The following is a 22,048-nucleotide window of genomic DNA, read 5'->3' as shown; positions in this document are numbered from 1 at the left end:
TTCTTGACCTGCATACAGATTTCTCAGGAGGTAGGTTAAGGTAGTTTGGTATTCCCATCTCATCAAGAATCTGCCACAATTTTTTGTGATCCACACAAAGGCTTTAGCGTAGTCAGTGAAGCAGTTGTTTTTCTGGAATAGCCTCGCTTTTTCTGTGATTTAATGGACGTTGGCAATTAGATCTCCGGTTCCTCTGCATTTTCTAAATCCAGCCTATATATGTGGAAGTTCTTGGTTCACATACTGTTGAAACCTAGCCTGAAGGATTTTTGAGCATTACCTTGCTATCATGAAGTGAGTGCAATAGTGCGGTACTTTGAACATTCTTTGGCATTGCCCTTTGGAATTGGAATGAAAACTGACCTTTTCCAGTCCTGTGGCCACTGCTGAGTTTTCCATATTTGCTGGCCTATTGAGTGCAGCACTTTAACAGCATCATCTTTTAGGATTTGAAATAGCTCAACTGGAATTCTATCACCTCCTCTAACTTTGTTCTTAGTGATGCTTCCTAAGGCCCACTTGACTTCATGATGTAACTCTACATTCAGATGGATATATCTTTCCTTTTCTTCTTTTCCTTTCACTTCTTTTCTCAGCTATTTGTAGGGCCTTCTCAACAACAATAATTAAGTTACTAATTACACTAAAAGTGGCTTGAAGGAGATAAATAATATGAAAAATACATTCTTGAGTTAATTTATTCTCAGAATTACTTAAAGCAAATACTTGAACCTTTGTTCATTGGAGATGGTTTTCAGTAGTTAAATGTATAAGCTGCTGCTGCTGCTGCTGCTAAGTCGCTTCAGTCGTGTCCGACTCTGTGCGACCCCATAGACGGCAGCCCACCGGGCTCCCCCGTCCCTGGGATTCTCCAGGCAAGAATACTGGAGTGGGCTGCCATTTCCTTCTCCAATGCATGAAAGTGAAAAGTGAAAGTGAAGCCGCTCAGTCGTGTCCGACCCGTAGCGACCCCGTAGACTGCAGCCTACTAGGCTCCTCTGTCCATGGGATTTTCCAGACAAGAGTACTGGAGTGGGGTGCCATTGCCTTCTCCGAATGTATAAGCAAACTATGGTATATCCATAATAATGAAATATTATTCAGCACTAAAAAGAAATGAGCTATCAAGCCGTGAAAATACACAGAGGAACATTAAGTACATATTGCTAAGTCAAAGAAGACAGTCTTAAAAGGCTAATACTGTATGATTCCAACTAGAATAACTATGGAGACAGTAAAAAGATCAGGGGTTGCCAAGCATTCGTGGGGAGGACGGGAAGGTTAAATAGATGGTGGTGAAGGCAGTTTTTAGGGTAGTGAAACTGTTCTGTATGAAACTAATAGTAAATATTTGACCAAATAGTGGACCATAATGTAAACTATGAACTTACGTTAATAATGCATCAGTGTTCATCAGCTGTATAAAATGTACCATACCAATGCAAGGTGTTAGTAATAGGGGAAGTGGGGGAGGTGAGGAGTTACATGGAAGCTCTGTTCTTTCCATTAAGTTTTCTGTAAACCTGAACCCACTCAAGTAAAGTTTTGTCTCTAAGTTGAATATCAGTTACTTCATATGGTTAAAAGTACATACATTTTCACTGTTCAGTAAAATGTTATCAGTTGAGTCTTCACCCTTCATGCCTGCCATGCCTGGTGTCCTTGAGTTTGGCAACTATGGTTTAATTTCTCTAGAGAAGAAAACATCTGCCTCCTTTTGTTGTGGAAGAGCAGTATATGCTATGTGCTCTTGGTCAGGGCAGGAGAGTGGTTTCCGTTGCTCCTCACACAGACTTTGAATCAGTTCCCTGTTTTCGGCCAACTGCCTTACTAGTGCTTTCTCCCATACCTGATTCCTCCAATTCCAGAGCTTTTCCAGGGTTTTTTGTTCATATCAGCTTGCTCCTGGTATCTAGGTATTCCTTCACAAGAGGTGCTTAGTTTTAGCTCCCTCAACTCCATTAAATAATTTACCACACTTTATCAATTCACCATCTACAAAAATTTGTGTCCTGTGTTGTTTCCTGTTGTATTTTTTTGTTTGTTTTGAAGATTCATTACTTTTTTAATTAATTTACTGTTATTTTGGTGAGATTTCTAAAAGAAATAGAGAAACATTCTTTGTTCAGTATGTCTTGTTTAATCAGCCTGCTTTCAGTTTTTTTAATTTATTTTAAAAATGTTTTTAATTTTTATTTTGGCTGTCCTGGGTCTTCATTGCTGCACAAGGGGCTTTCTTTAGTTGTAGTGAGCGGGGACTCCTTTCTAGTTGCGGTGCATGGGCATCTCATTGTGGTGGCTTCTCTTACGATGGAGCACAGGCTCTGGGGCACACAGGGGCAGTAGTTGCAGCTCGCTGGCTCAGTAGCTGTGGTTCACAGGCAGTTGCTTCCTAGCCTGTGATGTCTTCCCAGACCTGGGTCTGAACCTGTGTCCCCTGCATCGGCAGGCGGATTCTTAACCACTGGACCACCAGGGAAGCCCAGTTGCTTTCAATTTGATCAATAAGAATTTGGTTTTATTTCACTTTGTTTTCTTCCGTTTTTGGTAATTATAGTAATTTATTGATTATATGTTCTCTTTAGAGCTCTGGGCAACTCTCTTTGGGAGGATGCTACTGATAACAAATAATACTTTTTAGATAACAAATAATACTCAAAATGTCTGGGAAAAGTGTCTCCAGAATCACAGTTGTGAACTAAAGTATGTATTTTTAAGTTGTTCACAGGGCTTAGGGCTCCTGCCAGAGGATTGTTACTCTTTGGTCCACCCGGAAATGGGAAAACAATGCTGGTAAGAATTCTTTTTAAATTGGCAAGTTCTACTGAGATATTAAGGGTATAATATGAATAAAAGAAACATTTCATTGTCACTGAGCCTGTTTATGATTTGCTTTTTGTTGTTATATACTTTCTCCCTCCCCCCTCCGTCCCCTCCCCCCACACTGCTCACCTTGTGGGATCTTAGTTTTCAGGCCAGGGATTGAATCCAGGGTCATGGCAGTGAAAGCACTGAGTACTAACCACTGGACCACCAGGGAACTCCCACGTTTTAAGCTAGCTTTTAATGATGAAGATAGGTGAAACACCATATATGTTATCTCCAGTATTAGTCTGATGCTGGGAACAGTATAATTTTCATTGTTTTCCCAAGTTAAATATTAAAATTTTGCCATAGAAGAGCTTACCTTACTATATTGAGTATCTTCCTAATCTCTGGGGGGGTTTTTTGTGTGGTTTTTTTTTTTTTACTATTTTAGCAGGTTTGTTTAAATAAAATAATCAGTCTGATACAAATTTCTTTCTTTCTTTTTTTCTAATTGAGGCATAACTGACATACAACAGATAGTTTTTTTTCTATATTGTTTTGCCGGAAGTTTTTGCTAGGATCTAAATACCTCTTTTCCTGAATGACTCTGCTACAGGGAAAAACTAAATAGGGAAAGAATAACTTTCCTTTAGCTGTTTATCTTTCTCTAACCAGTTATCTTCTATAACTGGGATGAGAATAACACATCCTTCTTTTTTTTTCCAACCTGTCCCTTTGACATGTCTGTTAGAGAAAAGAGTGAGAAGAAGCACAGCTCCTCCTGCACCTTTTCCTCATTGCTGAGAAGGAAATACATTGATTGCTATTTGTTGGAAATTGTGTCATTCCTTATGTTTTTAGGAAATGTTTTCTAGAAATGAAGTTGATCACATGTGGTTATCTTTTTAAAGCAGTTGAACTAATATATTTACCCTTCTGATTTTTAAAGGCTAAGGCAGTAGCTGCAGAATCTAATGCAACCTTCTTTAATATAAGTGCTGCAAGTTTAACTTCAAAATATGTGAGTGTTCTTTTTCCAGTATTGTCATGCTTTAAGTTACTGTCTAAATGTTACTGTGTTAAGAATAAATGGCAATAACATTACACAAAAATGTTTTTCTATGAGTTTTTATCTATTACCTACATATTATTTAAATATCTATTTTTTACTCTTCAAAGTAGAAAGTTATGTGCATTTGTTAGGCTCGTTTAAAAGTGAAATTTTTCTGTGAGATTTGTTTGTTAGGGTTGTGTATTAAAGTACCACAGTCTAGCTGGCTTGAACAGTAGAAATTTGGAGGCTAGAAGTACAAGATCAGGTACTGGCAGAGGTCTCAGTTCTGTAAAGTAATTAAAAGTAACTATACAGTGATCCTTTTCCTGGTTAAGTTTCGCTTCCTGTATGAAATTTTACAAGTAGAAATGTTGTTACAGTAGGCTACCTATATTACGCACATACTACAACAGAAAACACTGTCCTGGAAGTTAGGAGGTAGGGATGCCAACCTAACTTACATACGGAACTGGCCTGAAGAAAGTATCACTTTAGATTTTACTCCCTTTATAAAGTGTTTTTTTTTTTTTTATGTATTTGCTTATTTTTGGCTAGGCTAGGTCTTCACTGCCACATGCAGGCTTTCTCTAGCTGTGACGAGCAGGGACCACCCTCCTGTTGCGAGGCACAGGCTCTCATTGTGCTGGCTCCTCTTGTGCACGGGGTCAGTAGGTTGTCCCTCAGGCTTAGTTGTCCGCACAGCATGTGGAGTCTTCCCACATCAGGGCTTGAACCCAGGTTCCCTGCATTGATAGGTGGACTCAACCACTGGATCACCAGGGAAATCTTACAGTGTTGATGTCACAAGAGGTGATCTCTCGTGGTTCCTTCTGGCTCTGAGAATATTTGTTTTGCAGATCCTAAATCTGAGGCTTTTCCTTTTTTCTTTTTTTTTAAATTTAATTTTCAATAAAAAGAGTAAATGCCACCTAGAGGACAAAGTAGTTTTTGTAGTAGATTACCGCAAACCTCATGACCCTTTGAAAGCATAGATGCTTTGGTGCATAGAATGGCTTTAGTATAGTGTTCAAGCCCCTGATAATGTCTTAAGGAGTGTTTTTAGACCACCTGGACTACCTAGAAATGCTTTGACATTTATTGACAGTGATATTGTGAGAATGGATTTTCAAGATGTTTTTTAGTAGAGCAAGTTTTGTTTAGGAGAGCATGTTCCAACTACCTGCTTCTGTAAATACACCCTGCAGCCTATGGCTTAAAGAATATTGCTGCATCCCTCTGTCCTCTGGTGTTCCCTCTTCTCAGTAGTTACACCCCAATAGCTACTCCAATCTCAAGTCTTAAGAATGCATAGTGAAACAAGACAGAGATATATATATTTTTTAAAAGTACTCACCAGATTCTCTTAAATAATAAATAAGTAGTCTATTTACTAATATTATAAGGAACAATCAATAACCCCCCTCACCCCTATTCTTTAAACCAAATCTTTGGTTGCTGCAAAGAAGGGAAGTTAAATTCCTAGGCACTAGATTTTCAGTAGTGAAATTAAAAAAGCTGGAAGGAACAGTCTTGCATTTTATGGGTTTAACAGTGTACAATGCCTTATTTTAGGTGGGAGAAGGAGAGAAATTGGTGAGAGCTCTTTTTGCCGTGGCTCGAGAACTTCAACCTTCCATAATTTTTATAGGTAAGAACATGTCTTCCAACAGCTTAGTTGAACATTTGTAAAATTCCCTTCTCCCAAATGTGAGGGAATGATAGGAAAGATTATTCAGAAGTAAAAAGCTTTTTAAAATTTTTATTGAAGTATAGTTGCAGAAGTAAAAAGTTTTTAAAAAGCACAAGGTTAAAGACTATCCAACAAATTGAGTAGGATACATTATATTAATAACCTGAATAATAAACTAGGTTAATCTCAGATAACTCATGTAGCTTGGCTTTTAATTAAAGTTTCATCCTTGTATTTCCTCTAGATGAAGTTGATAGCCTTTTGTGTGAAAGAAGAGAAGGAGAACATGATGCTAGCAGACGTCTAAAAACTGAATTTCTAATAGAATTTGATGGTGTACGTATTGATTATGATATTTTTATGTGGTAGCATTTTAGTGTATGTATTTTCCAATTGAATGGCCCAAATTAGAAATAGATATCTTCATTGTGTTTTTCTTTGTTATTACTTTAAAAGTATTGAAAAAAATTTTGACTTATAGGTACAGTCTGCTGGAGATGACAGAGTGCTTGTAATGGGTGCAACTAACAGGCCACAAGAGCTTGATGAAGCTGTTCTCAGGTAGGGAAATTTATGTGAAAATGCACACATTTATTACAGATGTATTTACTCCTTTATTCGTCTCACGTATTTCTTGTCTCTTTCGTTCTCAGTGTGAAGACTAAATTCATTGTTTTCCTCTCTATATCATCCTCTGGCCTCTTGTTAGTAAACAAAACTTTTGAGGACAGGACCAGCATGATATCAATAAAACTATTTTTAACTTTATTGTTTTAGGCAAATTGCTTATTTCTTCTGGGTTGGATTAAAGTGTCTTAAAACTCCAAAAGTGATTTTTACCCTGCTAACACAGTTCATGGGAGCTGCATTCTCTCTTCTCATATGTTTGAGCAAATTTGTTCCCTTTCTACTGGGAGGACAGTTTGACTCAACATAAAATTCTTGGACCTCCCATTCTTTTCCTGAGGAATTTGTAACATTGCCTGTTGTTTCTAGGACTGGATGTTGCAGTGTGCGAGTCTGAAGCCAGCCTGCTTTTATTCACATTTATGGGTTAACCCAGTAGAGTTAGTGTCTAATCTCCTTTCTACTACTACTATTACTTTTGTGACCTTTGTTTCTGTGGTGGTTTTTGTTTTCTTTTTTATTGCTTTCCTGTTCTTTGCAATCCCATTTTTCATCTTTTGCTGTCTTACTTCTTTGAACCTTTCTATCTCATTGAGCTCTTATTTCATAGGGACCTTTTTTTTTTCATTAAATTATTTTCTTGGAAAGATATTTGGTCACAGTTTTAATTTGCTTTATGGCAAAATCCTCTTGTGCCTGTTCTTCATTATATCTATCTTATGTTTACTGTATTCTTTCCCCTCTTTTTTTGGTACTGTTTTTTAATATCAGTCCTATGCTTTTGTCTGTTTTGCCTATTTTATTTGAATAAGGGGAGTTTTCTTAGAGAACCTAATTTTGGAAGGATGTTGTAGAAGAGCTAGAAAAGTAAGATAGCAAGGCAAATATCTTGAATTGTCCTGTATACCCTGGACTGGTGAGCAGTCTCCCTGACTCACAACAAAGCCCCACCTGGTAAAGAAGTGTATGTGTATGTAAATAAGAGATTGGGTCGCTTTAGTCTTCTTCAACTGAAAAAAGATTGGCCATTGCAAGACAGCTTGTCCTCTTGCCAGGCTGACTGATGTCTTCTTACAAAGATGTTGTGTCTTTGAGTTTCTTTGTTCAGTCTCATCTTCCTGGTCATTCCTTTGCTACTGACTAGGGTCACATGATCTGCAGAGCCAGTCCTCACATGCTTGTTTAAATGTGGGGAGGTTGGTTTTATTGCCCCCCAGAGTGTTCTCTGTTTCCTCTGGAAAACTGCTCTGACAACCGTGTCTGGAATTTGCAGTGGCAGGTCCTGTCTATATTCACCTCTGTGGGTGTAATTTTCACTGCTCTAGGCAGGCCTTCTTCATACGTTTTAGTTCTATAAACATTACCTAGTTTGCTGATGATGGAGTTTACATTTCTCTTTCTGTTGTTGTTGTTGGTTTTAGTTGTTTTCAGTTTCAAGGAGATAGCAGAGATCTGTTTCTTCAACTTCTTATATCAGATATTTTGTTTTAAAGCATTACTCCTGTTAAAAAATACAGATACATAAGTTGTTAATTTAATTCTGACAATACTAAGGATTTTTAAACATTAATTGGAATTTTTTTTTAATTTTATTAGACTACAGTTGATTTACAGTGTTCTGTTATGTTCTGGTGTACAGCGGAGTGAGTCACTTATACATATACATATAGCCACTCTTTTTTAGATTCTTTTCCCATATAGGTCATTACAGAGTATTGGGTAGTCTTCCCTGTGGTATATACAGTAGATCCTTATTAGTTATCTATTTTATATATTTAACTAGAATGTTTTAAAAGAGTGACTTTTTACATTGATGACTACTAAAATGTATTCAGATGCTTTGAGCATTATACTTAAAGCTTTGTTTTTGTTGTTTGCTATTTAAATTCAAAACTGTATTTCTGAGATTGCTTGAATCCTTTTTTTAGGCGTTTTACCAAACGAGTTTATGTGTCTTTGCCAAATGAGGAGGTACGTATCCATGTTTGAACTTTTTAATTTTAGGCAGAAACAAGACCTACCATTTAACATTATTAAGTCTTCTAGTACATAGTACAGCTGCATTGGAAAGTTTGGCAGTTTCTTAAAAAGATAAACTTACTGTAAGACCCCACGGGCTTCCCAGGTGGCGCAGTGCTAAAGAATCTGCCTGCCAACGCAAGAGACGCAGAAGACGCGGTTCGATCTCTGGGTCAGGAAGATCCCCTGGAGGAGGAAATGGCAACCCACTCCAGTATTCTTGCCTGAAGAATCCCATGGACAGAGGAGCCTGGCAGGCTACAGTCCATAGGGTCGCAAAGAGTCGGACACAACTTAGCAACTGAGCATGCATGTAAGACTCCAAAATTTTATTCATAAGATTCTACTCGAGAAATTAAAACATATATCTATACAGACATGTACAAGAATTTTTACAACAGCATTATAAATAATAGCCAAGAACTGCAAAAAAAATCTAGTCATCAATTGGTGAATAGATAAACAAATGTGCTCATTCCTTTTATTGCTAAACGGTACCATACCATTCCATATATGGTACTTTCACATACATTAATATGGATGGACCTCAAAAACATTTTATTAAGTGAGGGATGCCAGATGCAAAAGATTACCTAGTATATGATTCCATTTATATGAAGTGTCTAAAAAAAGGCTATTTTTAGAAATGTTAAGTAGATAGTGGTTAGCTAAGGCTTTGGGTGGGAGTCAGAATTAATTGCAAACAGACACAAGTGAGCTTTTTGGAGTGATAGAAATGTTCTAAAATTGGATTATGGTGATGGTTGCACAACTGTAATCTTATTAAAAGTCACTGAATTATACACTTAAAGTGGGTTAGAGTCCATGTTATATGAATCCATACCTTTAAATTGTGGTTGTCCACCTCAGACCCTTAACATCCTTGGTGGTAGCAGCAGCTATTTACTTAGTGCTTTATTTGGATTAGTTTTAACTCTTTTAGGAACTTTCAAAAAATTGTCATTTTAATAGATACAAGTGAGGTTGTAAGAGGTAGAGTGTTTTGTGTAAAATCATAGAGCTCCTAAATGAGAGTTAGGATTTGAACCTAACTCCTGGATATTTTATTAAGCTAACTCTTAGGACTGATAATTCTTTAATATTTCTTTTCAGACACGACTACTTTTATTAAAAAATCTATTATGTAAACAAGGAAGCCCATTGACCCAAAAAGAACTAGCTCAACTTGCTAGGTGAGTGATTTGATTTCGTCTGTCCTGCAGCTTTTCTGTATTTTTAAGAAGTCTTTTTCTGTTTTGTTTAAGTACATGTCTGAAACGAGTAATTATCTGAAAACTTGTTTCATTCTCTACTTCCTTTATCTTCTCACATATCTCATTTTCTTATGTATGATACCTAAATTTCAGTTTTTAAATCCTCTGGAAGACATGACCTATTAGCTATTTGCTAATGATGGTACTATATTTTTTTTTATAAACTTAAGTTGTATTAAAATAATTTTTCAGATGTAAAACATTGCATATTTGCCCACACCAACAGGTATTTTCACTTAAACTTATTCTTTTGTGTTATACATAATTTTTTTTAAACTTTGATATCTTCAACTTTTTTTTATAAGTGGTGTATTAAGTAGAAACTGAATATAGGAGATGCATTCATGCAGTTTTAGTCATTGGAAAAAACTCAAAAAGTAATTTAAAATATTCAACAAGAATGTAATAGCTAGTACTGTTAGTAAAAACTCTTGAGTTCTCAGATACCTATGAAAAAAGAACAAATTTAGTACTTGGAAATATTGAGAGCCTTCTTTGTTATTCCAATAAAAAATCTGCTAATAATGTTTCTGCAATTATTTAACAGAGTACGTGATAAGTAAATGTTTTTTTCCTGTTCTATTTTCCTCTTCCTGTTGACTTCCCTAATTCTTAGTTCCCTTTAATAATCTCTTGGCTGCCCAGGAGTTCCCACTGTGGCATCCCATTCAGGTGTACCTCTTTTTGCCAATGTCTTCTATCCCAGACCCTTCCTTCACCCTGTCTGTCCTACAGAGTGTCCTACAGATGAAGAAATCTTCCTTGATTGCCCCTCATTCCATCAAGGCAGTTCTTGGTCTAGATAGAGACTTATTAATCTATAGAGAAGTAATTACAGTTATGTGTCAGTTGGCCAGCAATGGTTTATAGATGTAACCTTTCCAGGGCACATATTTACAACTTAATGGAGTCTCCTGGAGATGCAATATACCTTAATCTAAAGGAGTGGTTCTGCTTCCTAATGCCATACAGAAAGACAAACTCAAAATGGATTAAAGACCTAAATGTAAGACCAGAAACTATAAAACTCTGAGAGGAAAACATAGGCAGAACACTTGATGACATAATAAATCAAAACAAGATCCTCTATGACCCACCTCCTAGAGTAATGGAAATAAAAGCAAAAATAAACAAGTGGGACCTAATTAAACTTAAAAGCTTTTGCATTGCAAAGGAAACTATAAACATGGTTAAAAGAAAAGCCTCAAAATAGGAGAAAAATAATAGCAAATGAAACAACTGAAAAGGGATTAATTTCCAAAATATACAAGAAGCTCATACAACTCAATACCAGAAACACAAACAACACAATCAAAAAGTGGGAAAAAGACCCTTAACAGACATTTCTCCAAAGAAGACATACAGATGGCTAACAAGCCCATGAAAAAATGCTCAATATCACTCATTATTAGAGAAATGCAAATCAAAACCACAATGAGATACCACCTCACACCAGTCAGAACGGCCATCATCAAAAAGTCTACATTTATTGTTACAAATGCTGGCAAACGTGTGGAGAAAAGGGAACCCTCTTGCACTGTTGGTGGGAATGTAAATTGATACAGCCACTATGGAAGACGGTACGACGATTCCTTAAAAAGCTAGGAATAAAACCACCATATGACCCAGCAATCCCACTCCTAGGCATATACCCTGAGGAAACCGAAATTGAAAAAGACACATGTACCCCAGTGTTCACTGCAGCACTACTTACAATAGCTAGAATGTGGAAGCAACCTAGATGTCCATCAACAGATGAATGGATAAAGAGTCTATGGTACATATATACAATGGAATATTACTCAGCCATAAAAAGGGGATGCATTTGGGTCAGTTCTAATGAAGTGGATGAACCTAGAGCCTACTATGCAGAGTGAAGTAAGTCAGAGAAATATAAATATCACATATTAACACATATGTGTGGAATCTAGAAGGATGGTACTGATGAGTTTATAGGGCAGCAGTGCAGAAACAGAGAACAGACTTATGGACATGGGGTGGGGGAGGAAGGAGAGAGTGTGATGTATGGAAAGAGTAACATGGAAACTTACAATACCGTATGTGGAAATAGATAGCCAATGGGAATTTGCTGTATGACTCTGGGAACTCGAACAGGGGCTCTGTGACAATCTAGAAGGGTGGGATAGGGAGGGAGATGGAAGGGAGGTTCAGAGGGAGGGGACATATGTATACCTATGGCTGATTCATGTTGATATTTGGCAGAGAACAAAATTCTGTAAAGCAATTATCCTTCAGTTAAAATAAATTAATTAAAAAATAAAAAAGGAATGGTTCTAATGGTGAAAATTTGAGGCATTATAAGGAACCAGTAAGTTGTTTTGTTTTTAGCAAGTGGGCCTTCCTGTGCTCTTAAAAATCAAATCACATAGCTGTCTGCTTGATGACAAAGGCAAACTAGGGTTTTACCCTCTTATTATGTGGCAATTTTAAATCTGGAAAGGTAGAAATAACTTGCTCTTTCTTCCTTCTCATTCTCAGAATGACCGATGGATACTCAGGCAGTGATCTAACAGCTTTGGCAAAGGATGCAGCACTGGGTCCTATTCGAGGTAGAAATTCCAAAGCTTGAAACATTTAGAACTGTTTATTGCACCATTCAGAAGTTTAAGAAGTCCTTATTGAGATGTCTTTTTTATTCCTGGGAAAGCAGTAAAGCTGTATCAGTGGAAAACTTGATTAAAGCTTGATACAGAGTTTCTAGACTTAAGGTTAAGTAACCTTTCTGAGAAAAGCTTTAGATTGATTGGCCACATATGCTCTCTGTAGCATATTCTGCTGCTGCTATTGCTACTGCTTCTGCTGTTTCTTCTTCCTCTTCCTTTTCCTGCCCTTCCATTCTCCTCCTTCCTCCTCTTCTTCCTTCTCCTCATCCTCCTCCTTCCTCCCCCTCCCCTTTTTTCCCCCCACAATACAGAATATGTGAAACCATTCTTAGTTCACAGACCATATAAAGACAGTCCATGGATCATTGTACCATGAACCTTGTTCTAGACAGCAGATTTTGCAACTTGATAGTAGGTTAGCAGCAAAAAAAAACCCTTAAGAATAAGAGAGCTTTTTTAATCAAGTGAAAAAGAATAAAGGGAAAATGGTCTTATGTATTTTATGGTTCTTTTCAGTTCAGTATTCTGATATTACTTGAAATTAATGTGTGTAAGGAAACTTACATAAATAGATGTTTTTGCTTTTATCATTATATGTTATCTTTTGAAAAATTGCAGCAAAGTATATCATTCATTGCTTTGTTTTGATTCAAGGTAATTTGTTGATTCTGAAATACCACATCTGTCATTTTTAGGTTATGTTAAATTCAGGGTGATAATCGCTTTAGAGTAGATGTTCTCGGCTACTTTTCCACAGGCAGCATAGGCAGCGGATGGGTGATGCGCCCAGGTTTGCGCTCAGATTACTGGCTAGGATGGCAAAGTAGAACATGGAACATGTAACTTCAGAATATATCTCTCACAGCCAAAAACAGACTACTGGTTAAGAACTGCTGCTTTAGCTAGTAATAAATATAACCTTGAGAATATATTTTGAAACTCTGGGTAAAGCATTTTAGTCAAGCTTTCATTATGCTGGAGGCATAACATCTTGTTCAGATATTGAACTCAGAAACATTATCTAATGTATAAATCATTTGTATTTTGGGGGATATGTTAGCTATTATTCTGAAAAAAAAAAGTTGTTGGCTTAAAACAACTAATGACTTTTGTAAAGAAGTTGCATTATTTTAAGTTTACTTTCAGATTTATAGATTCTGTTCTTGAGCAATATATGAAGAAACTGATGCCTTCCTAAGAAAGAATATTAGTCTAAGCATTTATAAATTGTATGTTGTCTTATTATTAATCTATTTTTCTCTTCATATAATGATTTATATTGAATATATACTTTCAGATTATTGAACTTTGTTAATTTAAACTTGGAAGTCTTTTTTTTCTCTAAGTGGCTCATTTTTATATTTTATAGAACTGAAACCAGAACAAGTGAAGAATATGTCTGCCAGTGAGGTAAACTGTTTTATAATTATCTTTAGTTTGTCTGGTCCTGTAGATTGTAAGACATATCTTTTGTCTGGATTTTTCCAGTTTGATTAGAAACTGGAAAAAATTACTTTTGCTTCATTTCAAAATATGGAGGACTGTCAAATGACGGTCTCCTTTGGTGTCCTTTGGTAATGCACGAAATATATTATACATGATCATTAAATCATTTTCTGTCAAATCATTATATAAATACTAAACAAAACAAACTTACAGGCAACTTGAGAATTTTATACACTGTAAAGATGGCGTGTAACAGGTTAACTCCTTGAGGTTCTATTCTGTTAGTTTTTCAGTAATGTTTGTTTTCTTTTTTATAAATGCAATACAGTTTCCATTGTAATTAATTTGTTACATCTTAAAAATATGGTAGGTTCCCTTATGAGATTCTGAAGCATTACTTTTGAAAAAAATTGCCTGCAAAATATAGAATTGGATATGCAGAATGCTCATAACTATGTAATCAGACATTTTAAATCAGATTTAAATTATGTAACTTATCTCTCAGAGCTTAGATAGCATCTGAGACATTACTAACCAAAGAGACTTCATTCTTGGCATAGAATAGAGAATAGAACTCCACTGGAGTTTGAGTGTGAACTCCAAAAAAAAAAAAAAACCCAACAAAAACCCCCAGAGATGTGGACTGGAGGCTGGCAAGGGGCTTTCACATTGCAGACAGTCCTGTCCAAGTATTAATAGTGAAATCTTAATATAGAGAATGAGTGTACTTGAGTATGAGTACATTTTGGCAGTCCTCTTCAAGCTTCCAAGTAAATTTGAGGTTATTATCTTCAGGCATCTTGTGCATAGTGGTTAACCAGCTACATTACTCAGAAAGCCTTCACACTTCTTGCAGCCACCCTTTTCCATTGCAACAGTGTGGTTTACCTGGAGTGTATTTGGCATGAATAAAGCTTTTTAGGAATAAAGAATTCCACATGTCATATACTTTGGTGTTTAGCTACGATTACCTTTAAAATTCACGTTTAAAGTATAGTTTCATGTTCCTCTTATCTGACTCATTATTTTGATTCCCTATATTTCTAATTAAAAAAATATATTAGTACTAAGTGTCTTGAGGGCTTTTTTGCTTATGTATAAATTATTAACAATATCCCATCAATACATAATTTTTTAAATGTTCTTTTAGCATAAACCTAATATGTGCTTTTCTCTCCAAAAAGTAAGCACTGTGCATGAATTATTTCTTTCCCACACACCACTCTCCCTGCCTTGGACTCAGGACAGGTAAACTTGGTATTTCATGTATATACACTGGCCCCCCTAGATTAAAATTGAAGAAAGGTCTATTGTGTAACACTTTAGGCCTCTGTCTTCATCCCGTGAACAGACCATACAGAATGAAGGAGCTAATCAAGGCCGTAAGTAATGAACTAAAACCATCAGCTGGCAAATAATTTTTAGTAAGAAGTTGTCTACTAATTCCTAATCAACTTCTGCAGAATCCACTGAACCCCATGTCTGCAAGTATTCCTCACTCTGTCTCAAGCGCCTCGGCCCTGGCATTTTCTGAGAATAAGGAATGGCTACCCACTCCAGAATTCTTGCCTGTCTCGTCCAGACAGAGGAGCCTGGCAGGCCCCAGTCCATAGGGTCACAAAGAGTCAGACACCACTGAACAACTAACACTCTCACTTTTTCATTCGGAAGGCCACTAAAAACCTATAAATGCATGCTTGGATACACCTTTGTTAGTACGTTATACTAATTTTATGAAAGCAAGTGGGTGGCTGCTTAGGCAATAGGAGAAATTCTTAGGAATCTGTCCATAATTATTTCATGAGAAAAGAAACTGTTTTCTGTTGATAGTGGATTTATTAACCTTTATGTTTTACCCACCCTGAGAATTATATGTACAACTAAACTTCAACATTTTTCTTCTTCATTGAACAAACTCAACTTAAATATAGTTCCTATTTTACCTGAATAAATTGAGTCTTATTTTCTTTTTTTAGTAACTCTTCTAGAGTCATGATTTTAAAACAAGGTAATTCTCTGGCAATAGGTGTCTATTACCATATAACAAAACTTGCCACACAATTTAACAGCTTAAATGACATGTGTTTATTATCTCACATTTTCACAGAGAAAGGAATATGGGCACAGTTGAGCTGAATCCTCCACTTCAAACTCTCTGAGGGCTGCAGTCAAGGCATTGGTCTAGGGTTTCTTACAAAGCTGTAATCAGGATGTTGTCTGGGGCTATAGTCATTATAAGGCTCAAACTAGAAAGATCTGCTTCCAGGCTCACATGTTTTTTTTGTGTTTTGTTTTGGGTTTTTTTTGCCAGATTAATTTCCTCTTGTGTTGTTGACCTGAAAGCCTCAGTTTTCTCTGTTTATTGGCTGGAAGCCACCTTCTGTTTCTTGTCACACTGGCCTCTCCAACATAGTAGTTTGCTTCATCAAAGCCAGTGAGCCAGGAAGAGAATAGAGCGCTCCAGCAGGATGGAAGTCATAGACTTGATAACCTAATCATGGAAGTCACATCTTGTCACTTTTGCTGTAGTCTGTTCTTAGGTCCAGTCTACATTCAGGGGAAGGGATTACACAAGGGCATATAAAACAAGAGATGGAATCATTAGGAGACATAGCAGTAGATACCTGCCACATCTGTAAATCAATTTAATTTTATGTTTAATGGGTCACACTTGGCCAGCAAAATCTGCTTTTATATTAAGATGAGCCCTCTCAACTCTACTTTAGAACTCTGGAAAACATTGTTGCTTTCTTGGAGCAAGGCACACCTTGAAATCGCCTATCCCAAGACTAGAATCAGCAACTCTAGGAACCTGGGTTCATTTTAATGGAGAATAATTTAAAGACTGTGTGTCAGAATGCATACTGCTTTGTTTTTATTAGTTTGGGTGTTAAGTTAGCCTACTCCAGTGACATGAGCCTAAAATTACAAATTTTTAAAAATATCATGAATTCATTCTAACAGAGTACATTTATTTCAGTATTACAGTGTAACATATCTACTTGAATTGTATCTTGTATTTTAAAAATATGTAAGCCATTTCATTATTTTAAACTAAATTTTATCTATTTATTTGGCTGTGTTGAGTCTTTGTTGTGGCACACGGATCTTCCTTGCATCCTGTGAGATCTTCCATGGTGGTGCACAGACTCGCTGGTTGTGGCGCACGGGCTCTCTAGTTGTGGCACATGGGCTCCAGACTACACGGGCTTTAGTAGTTGCTCTGCAGCATATGAGATCTTAGTTCCCTAACCAGGGATTGAATCTGTGTCCCCTGGATTAAAGGCGGATTCTTAACCTCTGGACCACCAGAGAAGTCCCTAAATTTTAGATAGCAGTACTAAAACTTAAAACTACTGAATTATAAAAAATAACATGATGGTACCTTTTTGTGATCATTCCACTAATAATGTCCGGTTACATTGTTAAAGTTTTTGCTTCTACTGTATACTTTTATGCAATTTATTTTTAACCTAATGGTCTTAATATTAATAATTTGGTAACAGCTTTTAGCTATTAGCCCTGGTTTATGAGTTGATGCTTATAAAGCACTGAAAGTCTGGCAATAGTGAATAGTGCATAAAAAAAGTGAAAGTGTTAGTCACTTAGTCATGGTCGACTCTTTGCAACCCCATGGACTGTAGCTCATCAGGCTCCTCTGTCCGTGGAATTCTACTGTATAAGTATCCATTAAATAACTGACCTGGGTCTCCTGCAATGCAGGCAGATTCTTTACCTTCTGAGCCACCAGGGAAGCCCTAATTTAAAAATACATAAATACTAAATAATGGCAACCTTTTATAGAGATCAAGGAAATCCATTCTATTTTCTTACTGATTTTCTTAATCTGTGCAATGTTGATTTTAGAGAGGATATGAAGTAGTTAGACTGGGTTTTTGTTTTTTTTTTATTTAGCTGTGCTGGGTCTTTGTTGTGGCATGTGGGATCTAGTTCCCCAACCAGGGATTGAACCCAGGCCCCCTGCATTGGGAGTGTGGAGTCTTAGCCACTGTACCACCAGGGAAATCCCTAGACTGGGTTTTATAAGAGTAATAAAAAGAATATACACAATCTAGATGTCTATCAACAGATGAATGGATAAAGAAGTTGTATGCATATATACAATGGAATATTACTCAGCCATAAAAAGAAACAAATTTGAGTCAGTTCTAGTGAGGTAGATGAACCTAGAGCCTATTTTACAGAGTTAAGTAAGTCAGAAAGAGAATAACAAATACCATGTGTTAATGCATACATATGAAATCTAGAAAAATGGTACTGATGAACCTACTTGTAGGGCAGTAATGGAGACATAGACATAGAGAACAGACTTGTGTACCACAGCAGGGGAAGGGGAGGATGGGACAAATTGAGAGAGTAACATTGAAACATATTCATTACCATATGTAAATAGTAGCCAGTGGGAATGAGCTGTATGAGGAAGGGAGCTCAACTTGGTGCTAGAGGGCTGGGAGGTGGGAAGGAGGTTCAAGAGGAGGGGACATATGTGTACCTGTGGCTGATTCATGTTGATGTATGGCAGAAACTAACAACATTGCAAAGCAGTTATCCTTCAATTGAAAATAAATTTAAGACTTCCCAGGTGGCCCAGTGGATAAGAATCCACCTGCCAATGCAGAGGACATGGGTTCAATCCCTGGCCCAGGAATATTCCACATGCTGCGGAGCAACTAAGCCCTTGTGTCACAACTACTGAAATCTGCATGCTCTAGGGCCTGCAAGAGTAGCCCCCACTCTCTGCAACTAGAGAAAGCCCTCATGCACCAATGAAGATCCAGCACAGCCATAAATAAATAAAATTTAAAATAAAATTTTAAATGTAAATTAAAAAAATACAGATAAGTATCAGTTGAAGTTTTGTCTTCAGTTCTTAACTTCTTATTTCGGGGCAAAATATACATGCATATATGTGATAATTTTTAATTGACCACTTTGTGCCAGATTCCATTTTGTCTTTTAAAAATGCTTAGGTAAAAATTAGGTATTTATTAACTCATTTTTGTTTTATTCTGTATTCTCAAAACCAATTAAAAATCTCAGAAAATAAGACCAAATTAATATAAAAATGTATTAAAAACAATAATAATAAAATTTTAGACATAAGCATCCTCCATGTTGTATTAAGAGCAATATTTCCTTCAGGTCCCATGTACATCTTGTAAACTCCTCTTCCCTTTCTGAGAAACATGAATTTAGCTAGAGTATGCTTGGGGTGAGACTTGAGAATGTAAAATTTCATGAAACTACGCAGAAGAAAAATTGGAAGGGGATAACCCAAATAGTGGTTGTATATCTGAGTAGTGGGATTGTGTTTATTTTTTCTGATTGTGAATATTTTGTCTACTTTTCTGTAATGATTGTGTTTTGTTTTTATAGTGGGAAAATACTGTGATTTAAAATGTTAATACCTAAGAAGCCAAACACATGAAATGAAAGTAAATTATTTGGTAGGATTTCTTAAATAGGAAACTTGCCTAATATATAATAATGTGTAAAATAAGATGATTGGCATGATTTTCTAAGAATATGTCTATATATATTTTAACATTAATAAACAAAGCATCATTTTTAGCCACCATTGGGTTGGCTGTTGTATATGTGATAATCATTTGTATTGTGTGCTTTTTTTTAAATCTAGATGAGAAATATTCGATTATCTGACTTCACCGAATCCTTAAAAAAGATAAAACGCAGTGTGAGCCCTCAAACCTTAGAAGCATACATACGTTGGAACAAGGACTTTGGAGATACCACTGTGTAAGCCTGCAGAATGTTTACTTTTCAAGAGAAAAACACACCATCTTCGATGAATGGTTTTATCAGCTACGGAAAGTCAGCCTAAGTTTACAGGACTTTTCAGAGTCTTACAATTACTTGTGCACCCCAGAAGATGAACCATAAAATAAATTTAAATAAAGTATACAATGCAAATGGAATATTTTTGTTTAAGGCCTTCTTGCCTTGATGGTCACGGATATCCCAATGGGCACTGTAAGTCGGAACACAACAAAAACTGAATCTGGTCTTCTTTACCAACATAATCGTAATGTAAATAGTAATTTGTATATTATGTTGCAGATGAAAGTATTCCAGAGACAGTGAATGGTAGAAGACACAAGAGCCTTTGGTGGTTTGTCTTCTGACATCTTTTCTTAAAATAGTCATTTTTCCTGTTTTCATTTTCTACTGTTGTCTTTACTATGGGTGATTGGAATGCCGAACACTCTGTTTCTTTTTTTTTTCTTTTTACAAATTATGTGCCAAATGAAACTTTTTCCTATGTAACAGTAGTAGGAAAAAGACTTTTGAAGGTTTTTTTCTTCTTCATACATCTACAGACATTAAAAATGTTTTCTTTTTGCTTATTATTTTTTCTGTTACCTTTCTACCAAACAATTTGGAAAGCAATATGATAGCAGCAAAACAAATCTAGTGAAAGGAGAAGGAGAAATTTTGAAGTTTTCAGATACTCTGTCATACAACATGTAGACCAGTCCTCCTATGACCTGTAGTATTTTTTTTCTAATATGTTTGTCAGAAATCTATTGTAGACTGTTAACTTATTCCTAATGGAATTTATTTTCTGCTAGAATTATTCTAATACTTAAGAAAGCCAATTTTAACCACTATGAAAGTGGTTCCTGTGCAAGAGAAGGGAAATACTGGGAGCTAACACATTTCTAATTTATTGCTTATTACTTTCTTACTGTTTACAGGATAATTACAAGCCAGTGGATCTACCGTGTTTTATTAATCCCTCCAATGAAACTTTAAAAAATTACTGAATTTTTATACATTGCATACATTTTATAGGTTTCTTGTGCTCACTTTGTTAACTAAAAAGTTTTAGTCTGTTAATCTGCCTTTTGTTCCCCAAAAATGTACAGTAATTCCATTTCTTGTTTGTATGTGTGGGTTTTTGTTATAAAAATGTCCTTGTAGGAAGTAGAGACTCATATTATGGCCTTCTAAATATTGTAATAAAGGCAAATGGATATTTGCCATTAGTTTACTGGTTAGAAGTTTGTTTACAGAAATCGTCTTTGGTGCTTTTATGTAAAATGTCATGGGTGGAAAGTAATTTTATAGTAGTAACAAATTTTTTTTTTTAGGAAAAATATCTTTGGTTTTGAGAGAATATATTAAAGTTAACTTGCCCACACTAGATACGAATTTTATACTGAAGACATACATTTTTCTTAACTTTACTCTTTCTTATCTTAAAGATTTATCTAATTATAGAAGATGTATGATTATATGCTGTTTGTAGCTATAACTTAAATCATGTCTCCTCTAATCATAGAACTCCCTGGATAATAAAAATGAGGGTTGAGATAAATAGAAAAAAAAATTTTAAGCCAAAACCATGATATTTTAGGTCATGAATAGTATCTTTTTAAGGTCTCAAACATTATAGCATCCATTATAAAATACTGATAATGAAAGATAATGAAAATATACACGATAAGAATGATGAGCATCCCAAATTAAAACATTTTCCATAAAGCTCATAAAATTTCATTTTTTAATTTTCATTTGGAAAAAGATTATTGATAACTGGTAAGTTGTATTAAAAGTCCATGTGCTTTAAACTTGCAACTTTTAAACTAAAAACTCCTTTAAAATTGTCATAATATTATATACATTAATTATAGCTCATTTATTGGGAAAAGTTTTAGATAACAGACTTCACATGTTACATAAAAAATTAATATTGTCATAAACATTGAGTCAGAATTAGACTACTGTATGCACATCCATGTATGGATGTTAATTTCTTGATCAAGTATGAAATTGAACTTAGTGCTAGAGAACAATTTTCTTTGACTTACATGACCCAAGTTTTATTTTAAGCTGTGTTTCTCTCATAGAAGGGCCATAAAAGTAGAGTAATTATATGGTAGGACGTGTAAGGTTTTGGTTTGATCTTCTTCAATAAAGATAGAAGTTGCTGAGGATTTCTGAAATAATATTAGACTTAGATTGTGACCTTGTAGATTTCGCACTGAGCTCTGTGTCATATTATTTAGTAACAGGTAGTGTTTAAACCTTAGTGTGCTTTTCATGTTACTATGGCAGAGTTTTGTAAACTAAATTAAAACTTACTGATGTACTGGACTTTGAGCCAATGGAAAGAATCAGTACTATCTTTCTAGATATCTTAAGGGTAAAAGCTTATTCTAAGAGTCTGCCAAATGAGGTTATTAGATTTCTGACTTGCAAATATGCTTTGTGCTTGGAAAGAATTGGAGGAAAAGCAGGTACTATAACTCTAATTTAATATACAGCAGTCTTTGTTTATAGTGTAAAATTCATTATATTTTGTACAAAAACTAATTCTTTTGGTAGAATGAACCATTTACAGTTTGTTTTTGGACTTTGAGTCAAAGGATTTTCCTTTAAATGCTTGTCTCAGTTTTACTCTGGTCTTTTGTACTTTTCTTCAGAAGAAATGAATTAAAAGATTCAGCTGCATAAGTGGGTT

General features: G+C 35.6%; 1 protein-coding gene across 8 annotated transcripts in view; it reads left to right on the top strand.

Moving 5' to 3' along the window:
• The window catches only part of SPAST (spastin), a 50,484-nt gene extending 29,884 nt beyond the window's left edge, over positions 1-20,600 (top strand). For all 8 annotated transcript variants that reach the window (XM_081590316.1, XM_081590314.1, XM_081590315.1 and 5 more), the window contains 10 exons: positions 2,719-2,793; positions 3,758-3,829; positions 5,435-5,510; positions 5,797-5,888; positions 6,034-6,113; positions 8,108-8,150; positions 9,312-9,391; positions 11,972-12,042; positions 13,466-13,506; positions 19,202-20,600. In XM_081590316.1, the coding sequence (XP_081446442.1) occupies positions 2,719-2,793; positions 3,758-3,829; positions 5,435-5,510; positions 5,797-5,888; positions 6,034-6,113; positions 8,108-8,150; positions 9,312-9,391; positions 11,972-12,042; positions 13,466-13,506; positions 19,202-19,324 (753 nt within the window). In that variant the 3' untranslated portion in view covers positions 19,325-20,600. The remainder of the gene's footprint in view (positions 1-2,718; positions 2,794-3,757; positions 3,830-5,434; positions 5,511-5,796; positions 5,889-6,033; positions 6,114-8,107; positions 8,151-9,311; positions 9,392-11,971; positions 12,043-13,465; positions 13,507-19,201) is intronic.
• Positions 20,601-22,048: the final 1,448 nt, after the last annotated feature.

Source organism: Giraffa tippelskirchi, chromosome 4, assembly GCF_054371585.1.
Source record: "Giraffa tippelskirchi isolate mGirTip1 chromosome 4, T2T-mGirTip1v1.2.pri, whole genome shotgun sequence".
NCBI classification, from domain to species: Eukaryota; Metazoa; Chordata; class Mammalia; order Artiodactyla; family Giraffidae; genus Giraffa; species Giraffa tippelskirchi.
The sequence above is the reverse complement of the archived record's forward strand: the minus strand, read 5'-3'. Positions and strand labels throughout refer to the sequence as shown.